Raw genomic sequence first — 18,867 nt, 5'->3', positions numbered from 1 at the left:
TCTAAGGGTCACAACACACATTCAACTGGAGGAAAAAACAAAACTCACCTTCTTCCCATATTAAACACTGGAGCTGTGCTCATATATACAGTAGAACCTTAAAAAAGGACCAAAACAACACGTAATGGCTTTTTGGACATCTACCATGGTAGTACCATAGTACTTTCTGGACATACTTGGAGTACCAAGTCAATACTTTAGTATATAAACACTTTAATCATCCAGTAATGTGGAATATCAGCCCCAAATCAAAAATCACTAAAATAAATAATTATAAATTATAATATAATAAATAATAATAAATAATTTTGCCGCACTCGCCTTTCTATACGCTTCACTTATGCTATTTAACCAGAGCGAATGAGACGAGACAGGCACTGCGCTCACGTGTGGTGTTTGTCGCGCCTTTGGAGAGAAGTGAAAGTGACAGCTCGGCTAGTATCGATACTTTGGGAAATTAGTATTGGTACCGTTCAGATATTTCAGTATCGATATTTATCGAAATATCAATATTTTTGACAACACTAAAAACCACTGAATCATAAGGGCGGTGCCTATCATGATATAAAAACAAATATCTACTGTATGTGTTTCCTTTACTGTCTAAATGTGTGTGTTTATGCAAATGCTTCTTGCAAGTTTTCACTTTTTTGTGTTAACTGTCTTTGCATCTGTAAGGGTTTGTGTGAGTGTGTTTGTTGCTAATTATATGTGTAATTAATTCTGTTCTCAAAGCTACAATGGAAATACAAAAGTCTCTAATTCTCGATTTACAACTCTGGTGTCCCTGGAGTGCAAGGCAGAGGAGAAGGAGTGTGTGATAGGGTGGAGAAGAGAGATACGCCCTCCTCAAGGGAACACAGGGTGTTTTCCTTCTCTGATTCTTTACAGCTGGACAGGAATTCCCGCCATATGGAACAGACTATTCCATACTGACAGAACTCCCAGCCATGAGGAAAGCATAATCCCCCACAGAGAACGAGACAGGATTACATATGTGCCATATGAGAACATTTAGCTGACGCTTTTCCTTTATTCACAACAGACGTCATGCAGACTGGAGTCAAGAAGCACTGTGGTAGCTAATAAATATAAATGTGCAGTTCAAGTTAAATTAATAACATATAGTAGAACACACACAGATATGCTGTATTTTGAATGCGTCACTAATAAATATACTAATAGGAAACAATTTAATATGTTTGATTATCATAAAGTAATTTACAAGCATGAATGCTGTATATAATGTGGAAATCAGTAGTTAATATCCATTCAAATATTTAAAATATTTTCATTTACACTACTAAAAGTTTTTGAACAGTAAGATTTAGAATTTTTTTAAAGCCTTTTTGCTCACAAAGCCTGGATTTATTTGATCCAAAGTACAGCAAAAACAGTACAATTTTAAATATTTTACTATTTAAAATTGTTTTCCATTTAAATATATATTTTAGAATGTAATTTATTCTGTGATTTCAAAGCTGAATTTTTAGCATCAAGTCACATGATCCTTCAGAAATCATTCTAATATTTTAATTTGACACTCAAAAACATTTTTAATTATTATTATTATGTTAAAAACAGCTGAGGAGAATTTTTTAAGGTTTCTTTGATGAATAGAATTTATCTGATTTTTATTTATCTGATTTTTTTTTTTAAAGATTATAAATGTCTTTATTATCGCCTTTGATCAATTTAAAGCATCCTTGATAAATAAAAGTGTTAATTTCAATTATTTATTTTCTCTGAAAATGCAGTTTTGACCACAGGAATAAATAAAATTTTATATATAATATATAAATAAATGAAAATAGAAAACATTATTTAAAATAGTAAACATATTTCAAAATTTTGCTGTTTTTGCTGTACTTTGGCTCAAATAAATTCAGGCTTGGTGAGCAAAAATAAAAATCTTACTGTTCAAAAACTTATGTATTCACATGTTCATTTAACACATGACTACTGGTTTATCTATATTATATATTTTAAATTGTAATAATTCAGTCATATTTAATATATTTCATTTTACATTTCAGCTTTGAAAACAGGGGTCTAGTTGTTATTTCTTATACTAATAACTAAGATAATGGATGTTACAACCTTTAAACATCTGACCAGCCAAACACACACAAACACATGGAGTAGAATATGAGCCACTCCCTTCTGAGCAACCCAAAAAACACAGTCCAAATGTGAGCTCATGCTTATGGGGACAGAAAACACACAAACAGACACACACACACAAACCCCAGACAGATGCATAAGTACACTCCTACATTTAAAGTGCAAATGTCAGTAGAGACATTTGAAATAATTTGAGAAAGATTATGGGGAAAACACAGAGCACTGGTTAAATCAGAGGGCAATGTTATATATGTTGTTGGGCAGATTAAATAACCACTGTAGTCTTTTAAAAAAGCTATATTAAAACACTTTTTGATATTATAGCAATGTATCTGGTGAGCTATTTGTGTAAATGTTCTAAAGTGGCATTTACTGGTAGTCAATGTACAAACACACGGCTTTATGAATTATTAAAAACATAAATAAACCATACAATTATGCTCCATCCCAAACAATACTTAAATATACAACACAGACACAATTCCCCTTAAAAACTACTATGAATACATATCTCACTTACAATGAAGTACAAGCCAGTCCAATCTAATATCCAAAAACCTCATCAGAAGCATGTGTACTCACAGGTCTGGTTCTCTTGGGTAGTCTGAAACTCCTCCACCTGGGCATGATTCTATCTGTACCACCAATCTAGCCAACCAGAAGTCAGTCTGCCAACCAGATCCGCCTTCCGATTGGCCGACAGTCAGGTAAAAAGTGGTCTAACCAAAGTGCTCACTCCCAGAGTCTCACACAGAGTTAGTGACTGAACTCATTCTCAGTATGTTCTTCAGAGAGAGAGTACGGAGTAAACTTATTGAGCTGTCATATAGATCTGCACAGCTGAGGAGTGTCGAGAGGGTTCTGCCCATATGAGAGAGAGGAAGAGAGACTGAGAGAAAGAAGAGGTAAACAAGCGGAGACTCCAACAGAACTAAGAAAAGTAAGAGAGTAGGAAAAATGAAATGAAAAGACGCAACACCCCAAACTGGGCGAGGAAAGAGTGAGGTCAAATATGCGTGTGTGTGTGTGTGTGCACACATGTGCATGTGAGATAAAGACAGAGAGCATATGGAAGATACACACACACACTCACACGCACATAGATTTCATATATTTTTAAACGCAAGGAACATTACTCATTATAACTGAAGTGTCAACTCCAAGTCAAACAGAATAAATCTAAAAGAGACACACATACACAAACCCAACTGCAGACACCTACAGTTTTTATATAAAAATAATTACATTTTCTAAAGACTAAACCAAACCAAAATTTGAAGGGATAGTTCACCCGAAAATTAAAATTACCTTATGATTTACTGACCCTTAAGCTACTTCAGGTATATATGACTTTCTTCTTTCAGGCGAACACAATCGTTTGTTATAAAGCTCTTCCAAGCTTTATAATGGCAGCGAATGGTCGTTGAGATTTTGAAACAAAATAAAATGCATCCATCCATTACGAAAACTGCCCAAGCGGCTCTGGGGGGCTAATAAAAACCTTCTGAAGTGAAGTGATGCGTTGTTGTAAGAAAAATATCCATATTTAATGCTTTAAAACAAACACTAGTTACGAATTAAGTACAAAACAAGGATTTGTAAAGAAAAATTATGGTTTATAAAATTTTAAATATGGATTCTTTTCTTACAAAAGCGCATCGATTTGCTTTCGAAGGCCTTTATTAACCCCCCAGAGCCATGTTGAGCACTTTTATGATAGATGGATGCAATTTATTGGGCTTCAAAATCTCACCACCCATTCACTGCCATTATAAAGCTTAGAAGAGCCAGGACATGTTTTAAAATAACTCAGACTGTATTCGTCTGAAAGAATAAAGTCATATACACCTAAGATGGCTTGAGGGTGAGTACATTTTTGGGTAAACTATACTTTTAATTTAATTTAAATACAATTGGAGAAAAAAATGTCCTGGCTCTTGCAAGGTTTATAATGGCAGTGAATGGGTGGTGAGATTTTGAAGCCCAATAAATTGCATCCATCCATCATAAAAGTGCTCGACATGACTCCGGGGGGTTAATAAAGGCCTTCTGAAGTGATTTGATGCACTTCTGTAAGAAAAAAATCCATATTTAAAACTTTATAAACCACATTTTTCGTTACAAATCCTCGTTTTGTAATATGCATTGATTCATTTCAGAAGGCCTTTATGAACCCCCCAGAGCCGTGTGGAGCACTTTTTATGATGGATGAATACACTTTATTGGACTTCAAAATCTCAACGCCTATTCACTGCCATGATAAAGCTTGCAAGAGCCAGGCCATTTTTTTTATATAACTCAGATTGTATTCGTTTGAAAGAAGAAAAGTACACAACAATATAAAATAAAATATAGACCAAGAATGGCTTGAGGATGAGTAAACTATCCCTTTAAGGCTACTCCAAAAATTATTTAATTTTATTTTATTATTTTGCATTTTTAGAATAAAAACAAACATTATTTGGTTTGCTTTTGAATTATTTTAACCTTTGCATATGATGTCAAAATGTAGGTTTTGTCAAATTTAGATAACTTCTGGGACAAATGCTGACAAAATGGCAAACCACACTACCCAGAGACACAAACAAGTCCAGAAATGTCTAGTCTGTAAAAATAGGAAAAATGAGAAGCCTATATATAGTTCTATATTTGAATGTCCATTGAGTCTCCCCACACACACACACACACACACACACACCCAGCTATACATAAACACAAACTCACTAACCTCAAACCACAATGACATAAGAAGGCCCTAGCAGTACAATAACACCAAAGAGACAGACCGCTAACAGAAAGAAGAAGAAAAGACAGCCAGAAAAATGAAAATAATATGTGTGCAATTATATGACTAATCTCTTGATTGCTTGAGTTGCTTTGTTAGGTGACAAAAGCTTAATAAACTGTAAATCTGAAACTGAAATGCTTCACATTTAATGACTCACTTTTACAGGACGACTGACATATCCTACTTCACATTATATTTGCTTATGTCTAAGCAGGATGTAAATACAGGTGTGCGTTTATTTATACAAATGTTTTATTATCTTTTAAAAAGTTATTGCTATTGATGTTACTATATAACTTTTGCAAATAAACCCTAAGTAGCCAATCAAATTGGAGCAAGCGGTTTCCGCCAACACTTGCCATTTTGTGTGTAATATACAGTGTCAGACAGTCAGTGAATGGTCGGTAGGTGTGCCATTTGAGACGCAGACAAGTCTATGTCCTGACTTAAACCACATGAACACCGCAAAACAACTGATCTGGCAGGAGAGTGTGTTAGAAAAAGTGTTTCTAGGAAACATGAGCTGCTCTTGACTCAGAACTTTTTTGTCTGTAATTAGATGGTTGAATGAAACAAGAGTGGAGAGACTGGCCTGAGGTTAAGAGCAGGCGCAAGTAATCATAAAATTACAGAGAAATGGGAGCGATGAAGAGAAATGTTACAGTTTTTGGCACATTGACATATCCGGATGGGAATAACAGTAAGTTAGAATCAAATTTAGTAAAACAGGGAGGAAAATTATATAACAAAAACAAGGCAACAAGAAAGTTGCTGAAAGAGTGAAAGAAAATGAATCATCCTGCAGCTAAAGATAACTTGGACAATACAGCAAGTCTCAGTAATTAACTTACACAAATGAATGAATCTTGGGGAGGTTTTAGACCATTAGCATCAAAACACAAAATGAGGGAAAATGTTTTTCAGATTTCCAGAATACCATTAAGAAAAACATTTATAATGTTAAAAAAGATTTCTATTTTTAAAAAATTCTGTCCTTCTTGAACATAATCCTGAAAAATGTGTTATACTGTAGTTTCCACAAAAATATTAAGCAGCATTGCAACATTCATAATAAATAAAGCATCAAATCAGCATGTTAGAATGATTTCTGAAGGATCATGTGACACTGAGGACTAACAAGTAATGATGATGAAAAATAATATATACACATATACAGTCAAGCCCGAAATTATTCATACCCCTGGCAAATTCTGACTTAAAGTTACTTTTATTCAACCAGCATTTTTTTTTTTTTTGATTAGAAATGACACAGACATCTCCCAGAAGATAATAAGACGATGTACAAGAGGCATCATTGTGGAAAAGATTATTACTCATCTTTTATTTACATTTGTACAAAAAGTGGCATGTCCAAAATTATTCATACCCTTCTCAATAATCAATAGAAAAGCCTTTATTGGCTATTACAACAATAAAATGCTTCCTATAATTGCTGACCAGCTTTTTGCACGTCTCCACTGGTATTTTTGCCCATTTTTCTTTAGCGATGAGCTCCTGCTCTTTCAGGATGGAGGGTCTCCTTGCCATCACCCTGATCTTTAGCTCCCTCCACTGAATCTCAAATGGATTTAAGTCAGGACTCTGGTCTTATAGCCCTTTACTAACTTGTGAGCAGCCACAATGCGCAGCCGCAGGTCCTCAGTGAGCTCCTTTGTCTTAGCCATGACTGTCCAAAAACCAACAGCAGAGAGCTTCTGTTTTTCACCTGTTGAGTTGATTAAAACAGCTGTCCCCAATGAATCAGGGTGATTAGGATGCTTTAGAACAGCTTGGACTATTTGGAATGGTATAGAACTTTGGACTGTGACAGTTTGCAAAGGGTATGAATAATTTTGGACATGACACTTTTTGTTCACATGTAAATAAAAGCTGAGAAATATTTTTTTTCCACAATGATGCCTCTTGTACATCGTCTTATTGTCTTTTGGGAGAAGCCTGTGTCATTTCCGGTCAAAAAAAAATTGTGAATAAAAGACAGGTTGAATAAAAGTATAATAATAATATTGCAGGGGTATAAATAATTTCAGGCTTGAATGTAAATGTGTGTGTGTATATATATATATATATATATATATATATATATATATATACACACACACACACACACACACACACACACACTGATACCCACATTCACACTCTAGAGCCAAACACACACCACAAGCACTAAAAAAGAAACTGTTTGTGACGTTTGTGTATGACAGAAACAGATTTTCCACAGGGAGAGTAGACAGAAATTATTTTTAAAACACACATCCTTAACCTAACCCTCGCACAAACATGGTGACATAATTACATTTAAAAATGATTTGACTGATTTATGAACCTTTCACATAGTAAGAACCACTTCCAATGCTTTCAAGTCTGTTTTCTGCATGTTTTCAAGTTTTGAGGAATATATTTAAAAATCTTCACATAGTTAAACTTGCATACACACGCAAACCAACACGTTCTCACTGTCAACTCGTCACATATTGACGCTTGGTCAGGGCACTTTGGTGTCAGTTTTCGACGCTCAGGGTACCTCTATATCAGGGTTCCTCAAATCTTACCCTGGAGGTCCAATGCGCTGCAGAGTTTAGCTCCAACCCTGATGAAACTCACCTACCTGTGATTCTCTAATGATCCTGAAGACCTTGATTAGCATTCTCAGGTGTGTTTGATTATGGTTAGAGCTAAACTCTGCAGTGCATTGGACCTCCAGGGTAAGATTTGAGGATCCCTGCTCTATATCATCACTTTTCGACATGCAGGGTACTCCATTGCTTTCAGTTGTTTTTCAGATCAAGACACATTTTATGGTTTGTATGCATTTGTAAAAATAGAAATCATTTTATTTACATTTATACTTTCATAGACATTTTCGAGCACCTAACCCCAACCCTACACTAAACTCTTCTGAACAATATAAAACATATAACAAGCAAATAAAAGTACTGTGACATGTATTTATTGCAAAAACTGACTATAAAAAGCGCATTCCAAGTCTTCTGAAGCCATACAATATCTTTATGTAAAGAACAGAGCAAATAATAAGGTTTTTATTGCTAAAAATTACACCGCTCCCTTAAAGTGGTCACATCTCATTTAGGAAGATACTCCCAAACATTAAAGGGGGCATAACACACACAGTTTCACCCAATCTTATTTTAGTCTTGAGTACCTATAGAGTAGTACTGCATCCTTCATATCTCCAAAAAGTCTTTAGTTTTATCATATTTACAAAAGAAAGATACAGCTTTACGATTCTCTCCAAAAACAGCCGATTTCCTGGAGGCGCGCTGTGGGCGGAGCTAAAGATTGACCAGAACTTGCGCGCCAATGCCAACAAAACAGACATTTGATGCTGTTTCACTTACCATCTGCAGTTCTGAATCATAACATCAATCTTTTATAGCTGGGATCGCTCCATCTTTCAGTATCAAACGATGTGCAAATCCACCGTCGAACTGGGCCTTGTTTATAAAATGTTTGTCAACAAATACATTTGCAAAACTCCGTTTCTGCCCTGGAAAAACAAACTGCATCCACTGTTCATGTAACACTGGGTTCTTCGGGAAGCTGAGTGAGGTTATCTTTGCCTTACAACCAAAACCACACTTCTTTTGAGACATTCTTCCCGAGTGAGTCCCATGTAGCAGTGCAGCCGAATGAAGCACGTTGATGGGTGCACTCTTGCTCACGCTCTGGGTGATGCATGCACGGGCACGCTCTTTCGGGAGAAATGCCCATACAAGGAGTTCCACCCTTCAGGATGTCATGAAGAGCCATGATCGAAAAAACTTTCTGAAACTTGTAAGAAACCCGGGAAGTTTGTATTCGGCACAGAAATACTCTTTTATACGTCAAAATCATTTTTTGAAACTTTGGCCATGTTAAGCATGAGAATCCAACTCTTTAACAGTGTAAATAACTTAATATGCATGAAACAGCATTGGACCCCCTTTAACATGATGTAGTCGGTCATGAGACACACAAGAGCCAATGGCATTTCACAACCAAAGCTGATGTAACACTTCTTCTGGCGGCCATTTTTTAATTTGTGCACAGACTGCACACAGGAACTGAGCATTACGGCAGATGGAGGCGGTGAATGCTTTTATTCCTCTCTCAAATCAACAGTTTTGCCACAGAAGACTTTGAATATTAATAGTTTTTGGATGTAGTTGTACCTGCCAGTTATATCCTGTGTTTTATATTGACAAATGGTTAGGTTTAGGGGTAGGCGTTGGGTTACATGCTAAATAGTTTATTGTAAATAAAATTGTTGTGACTGTTTACATTAAAAAATCACAACCCAACATAAAATCAATTATGTCAAAATTATTACCCATAATTAAGGCATCAAGATAAATTTCCCAATGCCTTTCACGTCTACATATTGACGCCAGAGATGTCCTATTTAAGGCAATGGAGGACCCTGCACATTGAAAAATGACGCTGAAGGGGTAACCTGTGCATATTAAAGTGATGCCAAAGGGTCCAAGCATCAATATTTGATGAGTTTGGAGTGAGAATGTGTTGCACAAACAAGCAATACACCACATAAAACAAACCAAAAAAAGAATCGTACAGCTATATTGATTTCAGCTTTCTTCTTAAACTTAATTTCAATATCAATGCTCTCAACTTAAGATTCTGGGTTTAGGATGTCTAGCCCCTGACCTCAAATATTACTACACGATGCTGACAAAGCCAAATGACAATACAGTGTCAGGGTCTACATAGTGGATGTCATTGTGTTATTGTTGTACCTTGTCACTGTCTACAGTGTTCTGGGAGGTGCGGGAAGCGATGGAGATTGTGTCTGGCTGGCTGCTGGCATCACCCTGACTGTCTGCGTCCTCAGTAGTTTCCCTAAAAGATTAAATAATTAAATCCACTGCAATCACATACACATTCTATAATAAACCACCTCGCAGAAAGTGCTGTGATAAGAGCTGTGCATTTTGGGAGTACAGATGTATTGATTCCCTTAATGCATATTAAATAAGAACCTGAGCAGAGAGAAAAAGAAAAATCTATGTTTTAGGTGAATGAAGACAGCAGGTGGATAAGGTGAAATACCTCTTGCTAATGCTGCGCTGTCTGGCCGGGGTTTTAGGAGGGTGTATGGGCTCCTTTAGCGCCCCCTTCAGGTGAACCGTTCTCTCTTGAATCACTTCCCTGATGTTCCGGATCCACTCCTGTTTCACTTCTATACTGGAGGCCTTCAGGTGGATAAGAGGATGTGTAAAAGAGATAAAGAAGATGACAGAGTACAGAAAACGCATAATTTCACAAGCCAGATTTGAAATTGCATTACTCAAATGAATAATGTGCACCAGGGTAAAAAATTAACCAAGGCTTTGAGCAAAATTACCACTAAATATAAGAAACATACCCCAGATATTTAGAATGCAAGAGTAAAAAAATCCCTTATAAAGGATTTTTCAGGTTTTAATACGTAATTTATTTTTTCACAGTTCTTTCAAAGAACTGAAAATTAAATAATAAGGCTTTGTGCCAATCATGAAGAACAAAGTAAAACTATTATTTTGAATAAATATTTGACCTATCCACCTTGATCTTCAACGCGGAAGTAAGCCTATGGGCGAGACTTCCGGTTCATTATCCGCTATAGGGAAATAACGAGAAGAATAACAACGTGCAATAAATGGTAAAACTGTTTGTACTACAAACCAGTTTGCCCATAATTAAGATAATATATTCAAATAATATGGTAAGACACACTAATTTGCAATATCAAGCAGCAAAATGAGCCATTTTGGATAGTAGCTGGACACAGACGAGACCAGAAGCCAGAGCCATCAAATTTACAAATGGCTGCACCTGCTCTTATGGGACAAATAAGGTGGATATATTTATAAAAATTATTTTATTAAAAGTGGTGACAGCATAAAAAAAAAACAATTGTTTTAACCATGTAATGCCTGATGTATGAAATACCAGTAAAAATTCAAACAGAACAGTTAATTGAACTTTTAGAAACTTCTTAAAGCAAAATAAATAAGTTAAGTACATTTTAATAATATTTGCAAATAATTATACATTTAATATCATTTAACAAGAATTCAATTAATTATTAATCATTTAATTTAATAATAGTTTATAGAACGGTTTATTGAACCTTTAGGTAAAATCTAAGAATAAAAATTTACAGTACAATAAATAAATACATATTGCAAAAGGTTTGCATCTATGTTTTTTTGGTTGAGTATCATATTTGATACATAAGGTTTTTATGGCTCATATAGTTTGATATAGTGATACCCAAACCCAAACTTATGAAAGTTTTTATTATGGGGCGCACAATACACAATGCAATGCAATGTGTAAGTAAACATTCGCCTTATGTATCTGTATTTCATACTTACATTTTAAAATGATTTTTCAAAAAAAAAAAAAAAAAAAATGCTGTATGGAAGTAAACCTAAGTAGCTTCAGTCCAGTAAGTGTTCATCTTGAAATGTTACCAATCTAAAAGTTATTTTTACATTAACTTTGTAAAAATCAGTAAAGATGCCAGAGCAAAAACACATGTGAACCACGACCTGAAGGCGGACATTTTTTACTTGTTAAAAAATGTTCAACTTTTTAGCAAAATTTATCATATTGATCATTTCTGGGCTTTAGAAATGTATCAAATATTATATGGTAGGCTTTATAGGGTTAAATATATTGAATTAATTTGCATATATGCAAAAATGTTGACAGTGCTAATAATGTGTTTTTAATATTTTGCTCTTGGTGTCATGTCTGGTAAGGACACAGTGTTATAGTCATACTGTATGTTAAAAATGCAACCTCATACCTCATAATAGTATCAATATTAATTTCTTACTGGCACTGGCCATTAAGTTTCTGTTCTGCAGGTTTATCTGACACTAATACATGAAGACATGCAGATATACAGTTCATATCTTACCTTGAGAACCGTTTTGTTGTCAGATGTAGGCGTCCGGCCGGCCCACAGAGCGAATTTACATGGATCTCCTTCAATGTGTTCGGTGACTCCTAACTCTGATGTCTGTCAAAACATTTAAATTCACACTACCACTAACGACTTACTAACAAAGTGGGAAAAAAGGCACTAAAGACTTCATTTTGTCGATGATTTTAACACGTCTTGACAACGTGTCATCCTGGAACTCCTTACCAGCAGCTTGTTCTTGTAAACATATTTGGTGCGTCCCGACGAGTCTTTCATCTCTTTACTGAAAACGAGAGAGATCTCAAAGAGGAAGAGATGCCGGTCCCGGCCCTTGCGGATCAGAGATTTGGGATCCCACACCTGGAAGGTGTCCTGTAAGATCAGCTCACCCTGTACAGCCAGGTTTTCATCAAAACCTGATAGCAGAACAACAATTATGCAGATAAACATTGCATAAATGTAATCTTGGACCACAATAATCAGTTATATTGACATTTTATTGAAATTAAGATTTATACATCCTGATATACTTCTGAAAGCTGAATAAATAAGCTTTCCATTGATCATCCATTAGGATAGGACAATATTTGCCCAAAATCTGAGGGTGCAAAAAAAAAATTTGTTTGAAAAATCGCCTTTAAAGTTGTCCAAGTGAAGTTCTTAGCAATGCAAATTACTAATCAAAAATTAAGTTTTGATATAATTACGGTAATAAATTTGAAAATATATTCATAGAACATGATCTTTACTTAATATACTAATGATTTTTGGCCTATTTTTAGCTATTGCTACAAATATACTCATGCTACTTAAGACTGGCTTTGTGGTCCTGTGTCACAAATATCAACAGAAATTTAGATTCTGCCTTCAACACGCAAAATAAATAAAATAAAACTAATAATATTTAATAATAAAGTTTAATCACATTTTTAATCTGATTTTAAATCAGATCAAATTGTATTTTAAAACCTTATGGATACAAAAATGCATTCTTTGTATATTGGCTTCCAATTTGTTTAAATGAATCAGTAATTAATAAATAAAATCTGTTTTCAAGTCAGTCATCAGTCATGCGTGCGACTTACAACCCTTCTGCACACAGTTATGTTTTCAGCACAGCTGCGGTAATTATCGCTCACCCTCCAGCATGCTGACGTGCATAGCGTCATTAGCACGTTTAGGCACACTGAGCATCACCTCCAAACCCTCCTTTATTTCTCCTTTCCCTTCTTCACAACACGTCAGCAACTCCTGTTCATGAACACATTTGCACCAACACAACCATTTAGTGCTGCAAACGATTCACATCAGGTAAAGAGTAAACAAAAACAATCAATCTCCACCTTTAACAAGAGCTGGTATTTGGTGATTCTCTGAACGGGTTTAATCAGGTATGATGAGATTGAATTGGCTAATCCATGTCTCCTCTGTATCTCCTGTGGGAAACACAATAAAATATCAATAATCATGAGTTTTATTGCATGAATGACAACAAAAGCAGGTTAAACCAGTCTTTTTTGATCTAGCTGGTCTCCCATTCTGGCCAAACTGGTATCTAGCTGGTTAGTCAGCTGGTCTGTCCCCGAAACAAATACCCAAATTCCCTTGAAAACCCTCAAAAAAAAGAGACTAATTTAAAGGGTTAGTTCACCCAAAAATAAAATTTGATGTTTATCCGCGTACTCTCAGGGCATCCAACATGTAGGTGACTTTTAGATTTTTAACTCAAACTGTTGCAGTCTGTCAGTCATATAATGGAAGTCAATGGGATTCACGAATTTGAAAGTCAAAAAAACATACACAGACAAAACCAAATTAAACCCTGTGGCTTGTGACGATACATTAAGTTGTTAAGACACAAAACAGTTGAACTGTGCAAGAAACTGAACAGTATTTATGTCATTTTTACCTCTGATCCACTGCAATGTCCAACTATCCTGAGCGCACTCACAACAACTGGCACGTGATGCGTCAAAGTGCTCTGGTATAGTAGGTACATGCACGGAAGCGATCTGTCCCACATTTATAAAACTTATTGTTTACACCGTACACAGTGCAGAGATTGTGGGTACGTCAGCTACTCAAAATGTTACTTGTAATTACTTGTGCTTATCCTGATTGTTGCAACTGTTAAAATACTAAAAGATTACGTTCGCTTGCGCAAACTCATCCGGCGCAAACTTTTCACAGACTCCCAACTTTGATGCGTCACGCACCGGCTGTTGTGAATGCGCTCAGGACAGTTGGACATTGCAGTGGATCAGAGGTAAAAATGACATAAATACTGTTCAGTTTCTTGCACAGATCGATTGTTTCGTGTCTTAACACCTCAATGTATCGTCATGAGCCGCAGGGTTTAATTTGGTTTTGTCTGTGTATGTTTTTTTGACTCTCAAAGTTGTGAATCCCATTGACTGCCATTATATGACTGACAGACTGCAATGGTTTGAGTTAAAAATCTTTGTTTGTGTTCTACTGAAGAAACAAAGTCACCTACATCTTGGATCAGATTTTCATTTTTGGGTGAACTATCCCTTTAACTCAGGGGTCTCAAACTCAATTTACCTGGGGGCCGCTGGAGGCAGAGTCTGGGTGAGGCTGGGCCGCATTAGGTTTTCCACAAGAAAAGCTTTGTTAAAAAAATTCCAATCTTCTCAAATCTCTTTATTTTTATTTTTTATTTTTTAAAATCAAAATAAGATGAAAAAAAAAATACATTAAGAATTAATATGAACATAAATCAATCAATCAGTACTTAATAATAATAATAATAATAATAATAATAATAATGAAATTAATAACAACAATAATAATAATAATTAGATTTCGCTAGTCAGCGACTATATGTGGTTTCTTCAGTCTTCTATATCTACTGTATTCAGATTCAAAAGTCTGTATTAACAGTTCTTTAACCTTTAACCTTTTTCTGAACATGAATTGTCCTGAACATGAATGAAACATTGAAGAACATGAACTGTTGTTCTGAACATGGCTTCTCTTGCCCACTCCTTGCTGCTAGAGACCTGGCAGCTCTTCCTCTTCTAATTATTTATTAATAAACTAGTATTTTCTGAGTCAGTGTCGCAAAGATGAAGTTGACGATCGTGACTCGGCATCTGCTCACTGGACGCGCTTTTAATGCCTAAATGCATCTTTATGAATTAGGCCTATAGCTAATAAAAGAGTTTTGTTTCCGAATTTGAATTATTTCGTTTTATAGTAGTGAAGTAATAATTTAAAGTAAATTTATTACTATTACCTTTATGAACAAAAATGAAGTTTCACACAGCGCTTTATGGATTTTAATCATGAAGGCTAACTGGATCTGTCTGCCGCTGGCCGCTTGTTCGTTACTTTAAAAAACAAAAGCTTGAATTTCACAAACAAAACGTGTTCCAAATATATTTCTAAATTAACTTTATAAACTAAAGAAACGAAAATAAATGTAATTACTTTGCTATTAAAAACAGCAGCTGTGCAATGGGGAAGAGAAAGAGAACTCGGACAGTAATTCTGATGAGCTGTCGAGGTTGTTATAGTAATTTTTGCAACGAATGTTTGTTTAATAGCGTATTTAACACTTATTTAGGCTACATTCTTATTTAAATGTATTATTTCTTTGATTTATTTTAGCGTTTTGTAGACTGCTTGTTCACTGACGGAATTGCTAAAATAAACACGCACGTGAATAATGTTTGAGCCTCATTTATTTTGAGTTTCAATATAAAGCACCGTTTTTAGTATTTAGGCTACTGTCTCCCTGTCTGTGTTCCTGTCTGACGCTCATTCAGTAAAGGTTTAAACTTAACACAGACTGTCAGAATGGACTTTTATGCATAAATGGAAATGCTCGTGTGAATTTCTGACATTTACAGATAAGGACATGACCGTAAACTGAAAGTTTTCATGCTGAGGATGATGCAAACGGATCTGTAAAAGCGTCTCACAGGGCAAGCCATTACGCTATTAGCTTCAAGTTAAAAATGAGGAATTCTCATGTTTTGGGCTTTGGAACTCTCCTGCAGCATCTCAGTCTGTTTCCTCCACTATTTTTAGATGCATTTTCTCTATAGAAATGCGTCATTCGGTGCTTTAATTTGACGTTATTCTCTGAAGTTGTATGTGCACTGTGGGCGGACCCGATTAATCGATAATGAATTCTAATGTATATAGGCCTACGTCGTATAATGTCCCGCTGGGCAGCAACTTAAAAAAAAAACTTTTTTTTTTTTAAGTCTTGTGAACGCAGCGCGCTGGGACAAATGTCTGCGTGTGCCCAATAGAAACGAGGCAGCCAGCCAAGCATGGAAGAAAACACTCCATGGTAACGCTGCTGTAACTTTCACTCATTGAGAAATGTTTCTCTGCTTGCATCAAACCCGGCCCGCCTCCAAGAGCCATATACCCCACCGTGATTGGTAGGTTCGCTCAGCTCCGCACACAACACTGTAAAGTGCCATACATATCAAACTCGCGGGCCACAGTAACATTAAACTTTCATATTAAGGTGGGGGCCACAAACTATCCTCCTGCGGGCCGCGAGTTTGAGACCCCTGCTTTAACTCTTCTTGGAAACCAGCTAACCACCCTGTATAAAGGATTAGTTCACTTCTAGAATTAAAATTATTCACCCCCATGTCATCCAAGATTATCAAGTCTTTCTTTCTTCAGTCACAAAGAAATTATGTTTTTTGAGGAAAACATTCCAGGATTTTTCTCCATATAGTGGACTACTATGGAGGCCTACAGGTTGAAGGTCCAAATTGAGGTTACAGTGCAGCTTCAAAGGGCTCTACATAATCACAGCCAAGCAATAAGTGTCTTATCTAGCAAAATGATCAGTCATTTTCTTAAAACAATAAAAATTAGGGCCGGGACTTTAACGCGTTAATTTAGATTAATTAATTACACAAAAATAACGCGTTAAAATTTTTTAACGCATTTTAATCGCACTTATTTTTGCACCGCGGAACGTTTCTCACTGGATGAGATTCGGCGGACCGATTATACTGGAGCACCAACTAGCGTTCAGACAAGCTGCGTCCGTCCTAAATAGTATTGTATGTTCCAAATCGCAGTATGTTTAAAAAAGTATTCCAAAGATTCCCGGATGGTCTACTACTTAACGATCAATGCACACTCTTAACGGCTAATACTGCCCGCAACACACTGCGCCGTGAACGAGGATTCGATTAGAACTACAAACACGCATAAAAAGTGTTAAAAAACTACAAACATGGAGGATATGCGCGACCAACGGACAGGTAGAGAAAGGGGTTTGAGTGATAAATAATCAGTGTGTAACCTGATAAAAAATATTTTTTAAATGTTATCCGCGTTATGTTCCATGTGCAGCAACATTTATAATGATAGGTTTGGTCATTAACGTTTAAATGCATAATTAAGCAAACACAAGAGCAGAGTTCTCGGCATGAAAGACTCATTAAAGAACGTGCCTCTTGCTACACTTAATGGCAATATTGCACTGGTCTGTTGGACTTGGTTGAACAAAAATAAACAACATTTTGTTGCTTAAGCTTATGTATTCAGTCATTATTCAATGGTATATTAAAAATCCATGTAAAAATCTTACTTCTCACTGTTCTCAGGTCAAATATTTATATGCGATTAAAATGCGATTAATTTCCATTAATTAATTACAAAGCCTCTAATTAATTAGATTAAATTTTTTAATCGAGTCCCGGCCCTAATAAAAATATATATACTTTTTAACCACAAACGTTGGTGGAGGTACCGACCCAGTGCTTACAAAGTGACATGCAAAGAAAGTCAAATGCCCTTTACGAAAAAAAAGTTAAAATAGTGATGTTGGATGTTTTTAAAGTTGGAGGAGAAAATTTGTAGTTTTTCATCCTACCCTACACAGACGAAGAACTAATCACACCTGACCTTTCCAACATTATGACGTAATGTGTGAAGATGCTCATGCGCATCACAAAGCTAGAGCGGGACCAGAATTTGTGGTTAAAAAGTATATAAATGTACATTTTTAAAGAAAATTACAGAACGCTTGACTAGATAAGACCCTTATTCCTTGGCTGGGATTTGAAGCTGCATTGAAACTGCAATTTGGACCTTCAACCCACTGCCTACCAAGTCCATTATATGAAGAAAAATCCTGGAATGTTTTCCTCAAAAAACTTGATGTCTTTGTGACTGAAGCAAAAAAGACATTAACATCTTGGATGACATGGGGGTGAGTAAATTATCAAGAATTTTTATTATGGAAGTGAACTTCTCCTTTAAGCTGTTTCATCAGTGTATACAAGGAGCTTTTAAAAACTCAGAACATTCTCAGATTAATTCTGACAAATAATATAAACAGATTTTATTATTTTGGAACAGAGTAGTAATGCTGAATGACAGCAGCTATCTGGCGCCCCCTGTCTATTTTCTGAGTCATTCCTATTATCTCACCTCATGCCATACTGTACAAACCTCCAAAAGAAACTGTGAGGGAAAAAAAGAGAGCCAACTCACATCGAAGAACCTTCCGGCCTGGCCCTGGATGAGTTGACTGGAGTCTGGTTTGTTTTTGCAGTAGGTGACGTATATATGGAATTTATCAGCCTTCAGGACATGGAAAAAAACACATTTACTATTTATGTTGTAAGCAATCTCACCAGAGCTTAAAAAGCACCAGAAGTTACTCCTTAAAAATTAATACTTTGCAGCTGAATTGATATTTTGGACCTTTCAAGCTTTAAATAATGATTGAAGAATAATACAGCGTAGGCAACTTTCCAATTTTGACAGCCTCTCAGCACACAGTGGTTTTTAAATATTCATACGGAGTTTAATGATGATGACTAGTCCATACTGAAATCACAACATGTTCTGCAAACAAAGAAAAATTGAGGAAAGAAGACGATGATTCATCTGTATCTCACCCATGTGACAAAACAATGGCCCACGTCTTCTGGAAGCTGCTCATAGTTTTCAAGCTCTTTTAGAAAGATGCTGCGAAAACAAATAATGG

The 18,867-nt window shown here is 35.7% G+C and overlaps 1 protein-coding gene across 2 annotated transcripts in view; it reads right to left on the bottom strand.

The window, feature by feature from the left end:
• kalrnb (kalirin RhoGEF kinase b) overlaps window positions 1-18,867 on the bottom strand; it is a 141,524-nt gene that overhangs the window by 40,006 nt on the left and 82,651 nt on the right. Inside the window, exons 26-33 of one of the 2 annotated variants that reach the window (XM_073852685.1) lie at window positions 18,779-18,848; window positions 18,369-18,458; window positions 13,211-13,303; window positions 13,007-13,118; window positions 12,093-12,283; window positions 11,862-11,963; window positions 10,001-10,143; window positions 9,688-9,790 (exon numbers count right to left, since the gene is read on the bottom strand). In XM_073852685.1, coding sequence (XP_073708786.1) covers window positions 9,688-9,790; window positions 10,001-10,143; window positions 11,862-11,963; window positions 12,093-12,283; window positions 13,007-13,118; window positions 13,211-13,303; window positions 18,369-18,458; window positions 18,779-18,848 — 904 coding nt within the window. Of the gene's footprint in view, window positions 1-2,706; window positions 2,985-9,687; window positions 9,791-10,000; window positions 10,144-11,861; window positions 11,964-12,092; window positions 12,284-13,006; window positions 13,119-13,210; window positions 13,304-18,368; window positions 18,459-18,778; window positions 18,849-18,867 lie in introns of those variants that run through there. The other variant, XM_073852686.1, reaches the window with a different exon arrangement.

This window comes from Garra rufa, chromosome 12 (assembly GCF_049309525.1).
Source record: "Garra rufa chromosome 12, GarRuf1.0, whole genome shotgun sequence".
NCBI classification, from domain to species: Eukaryota; Metazoa; Chordata; class Actinopteri; order Cypriniformes; family Cyprinidae; genus Garra; species Garra rufa.
This window is presented reverse-complemented; position numbering and strand designations above follow the sequence as displayed.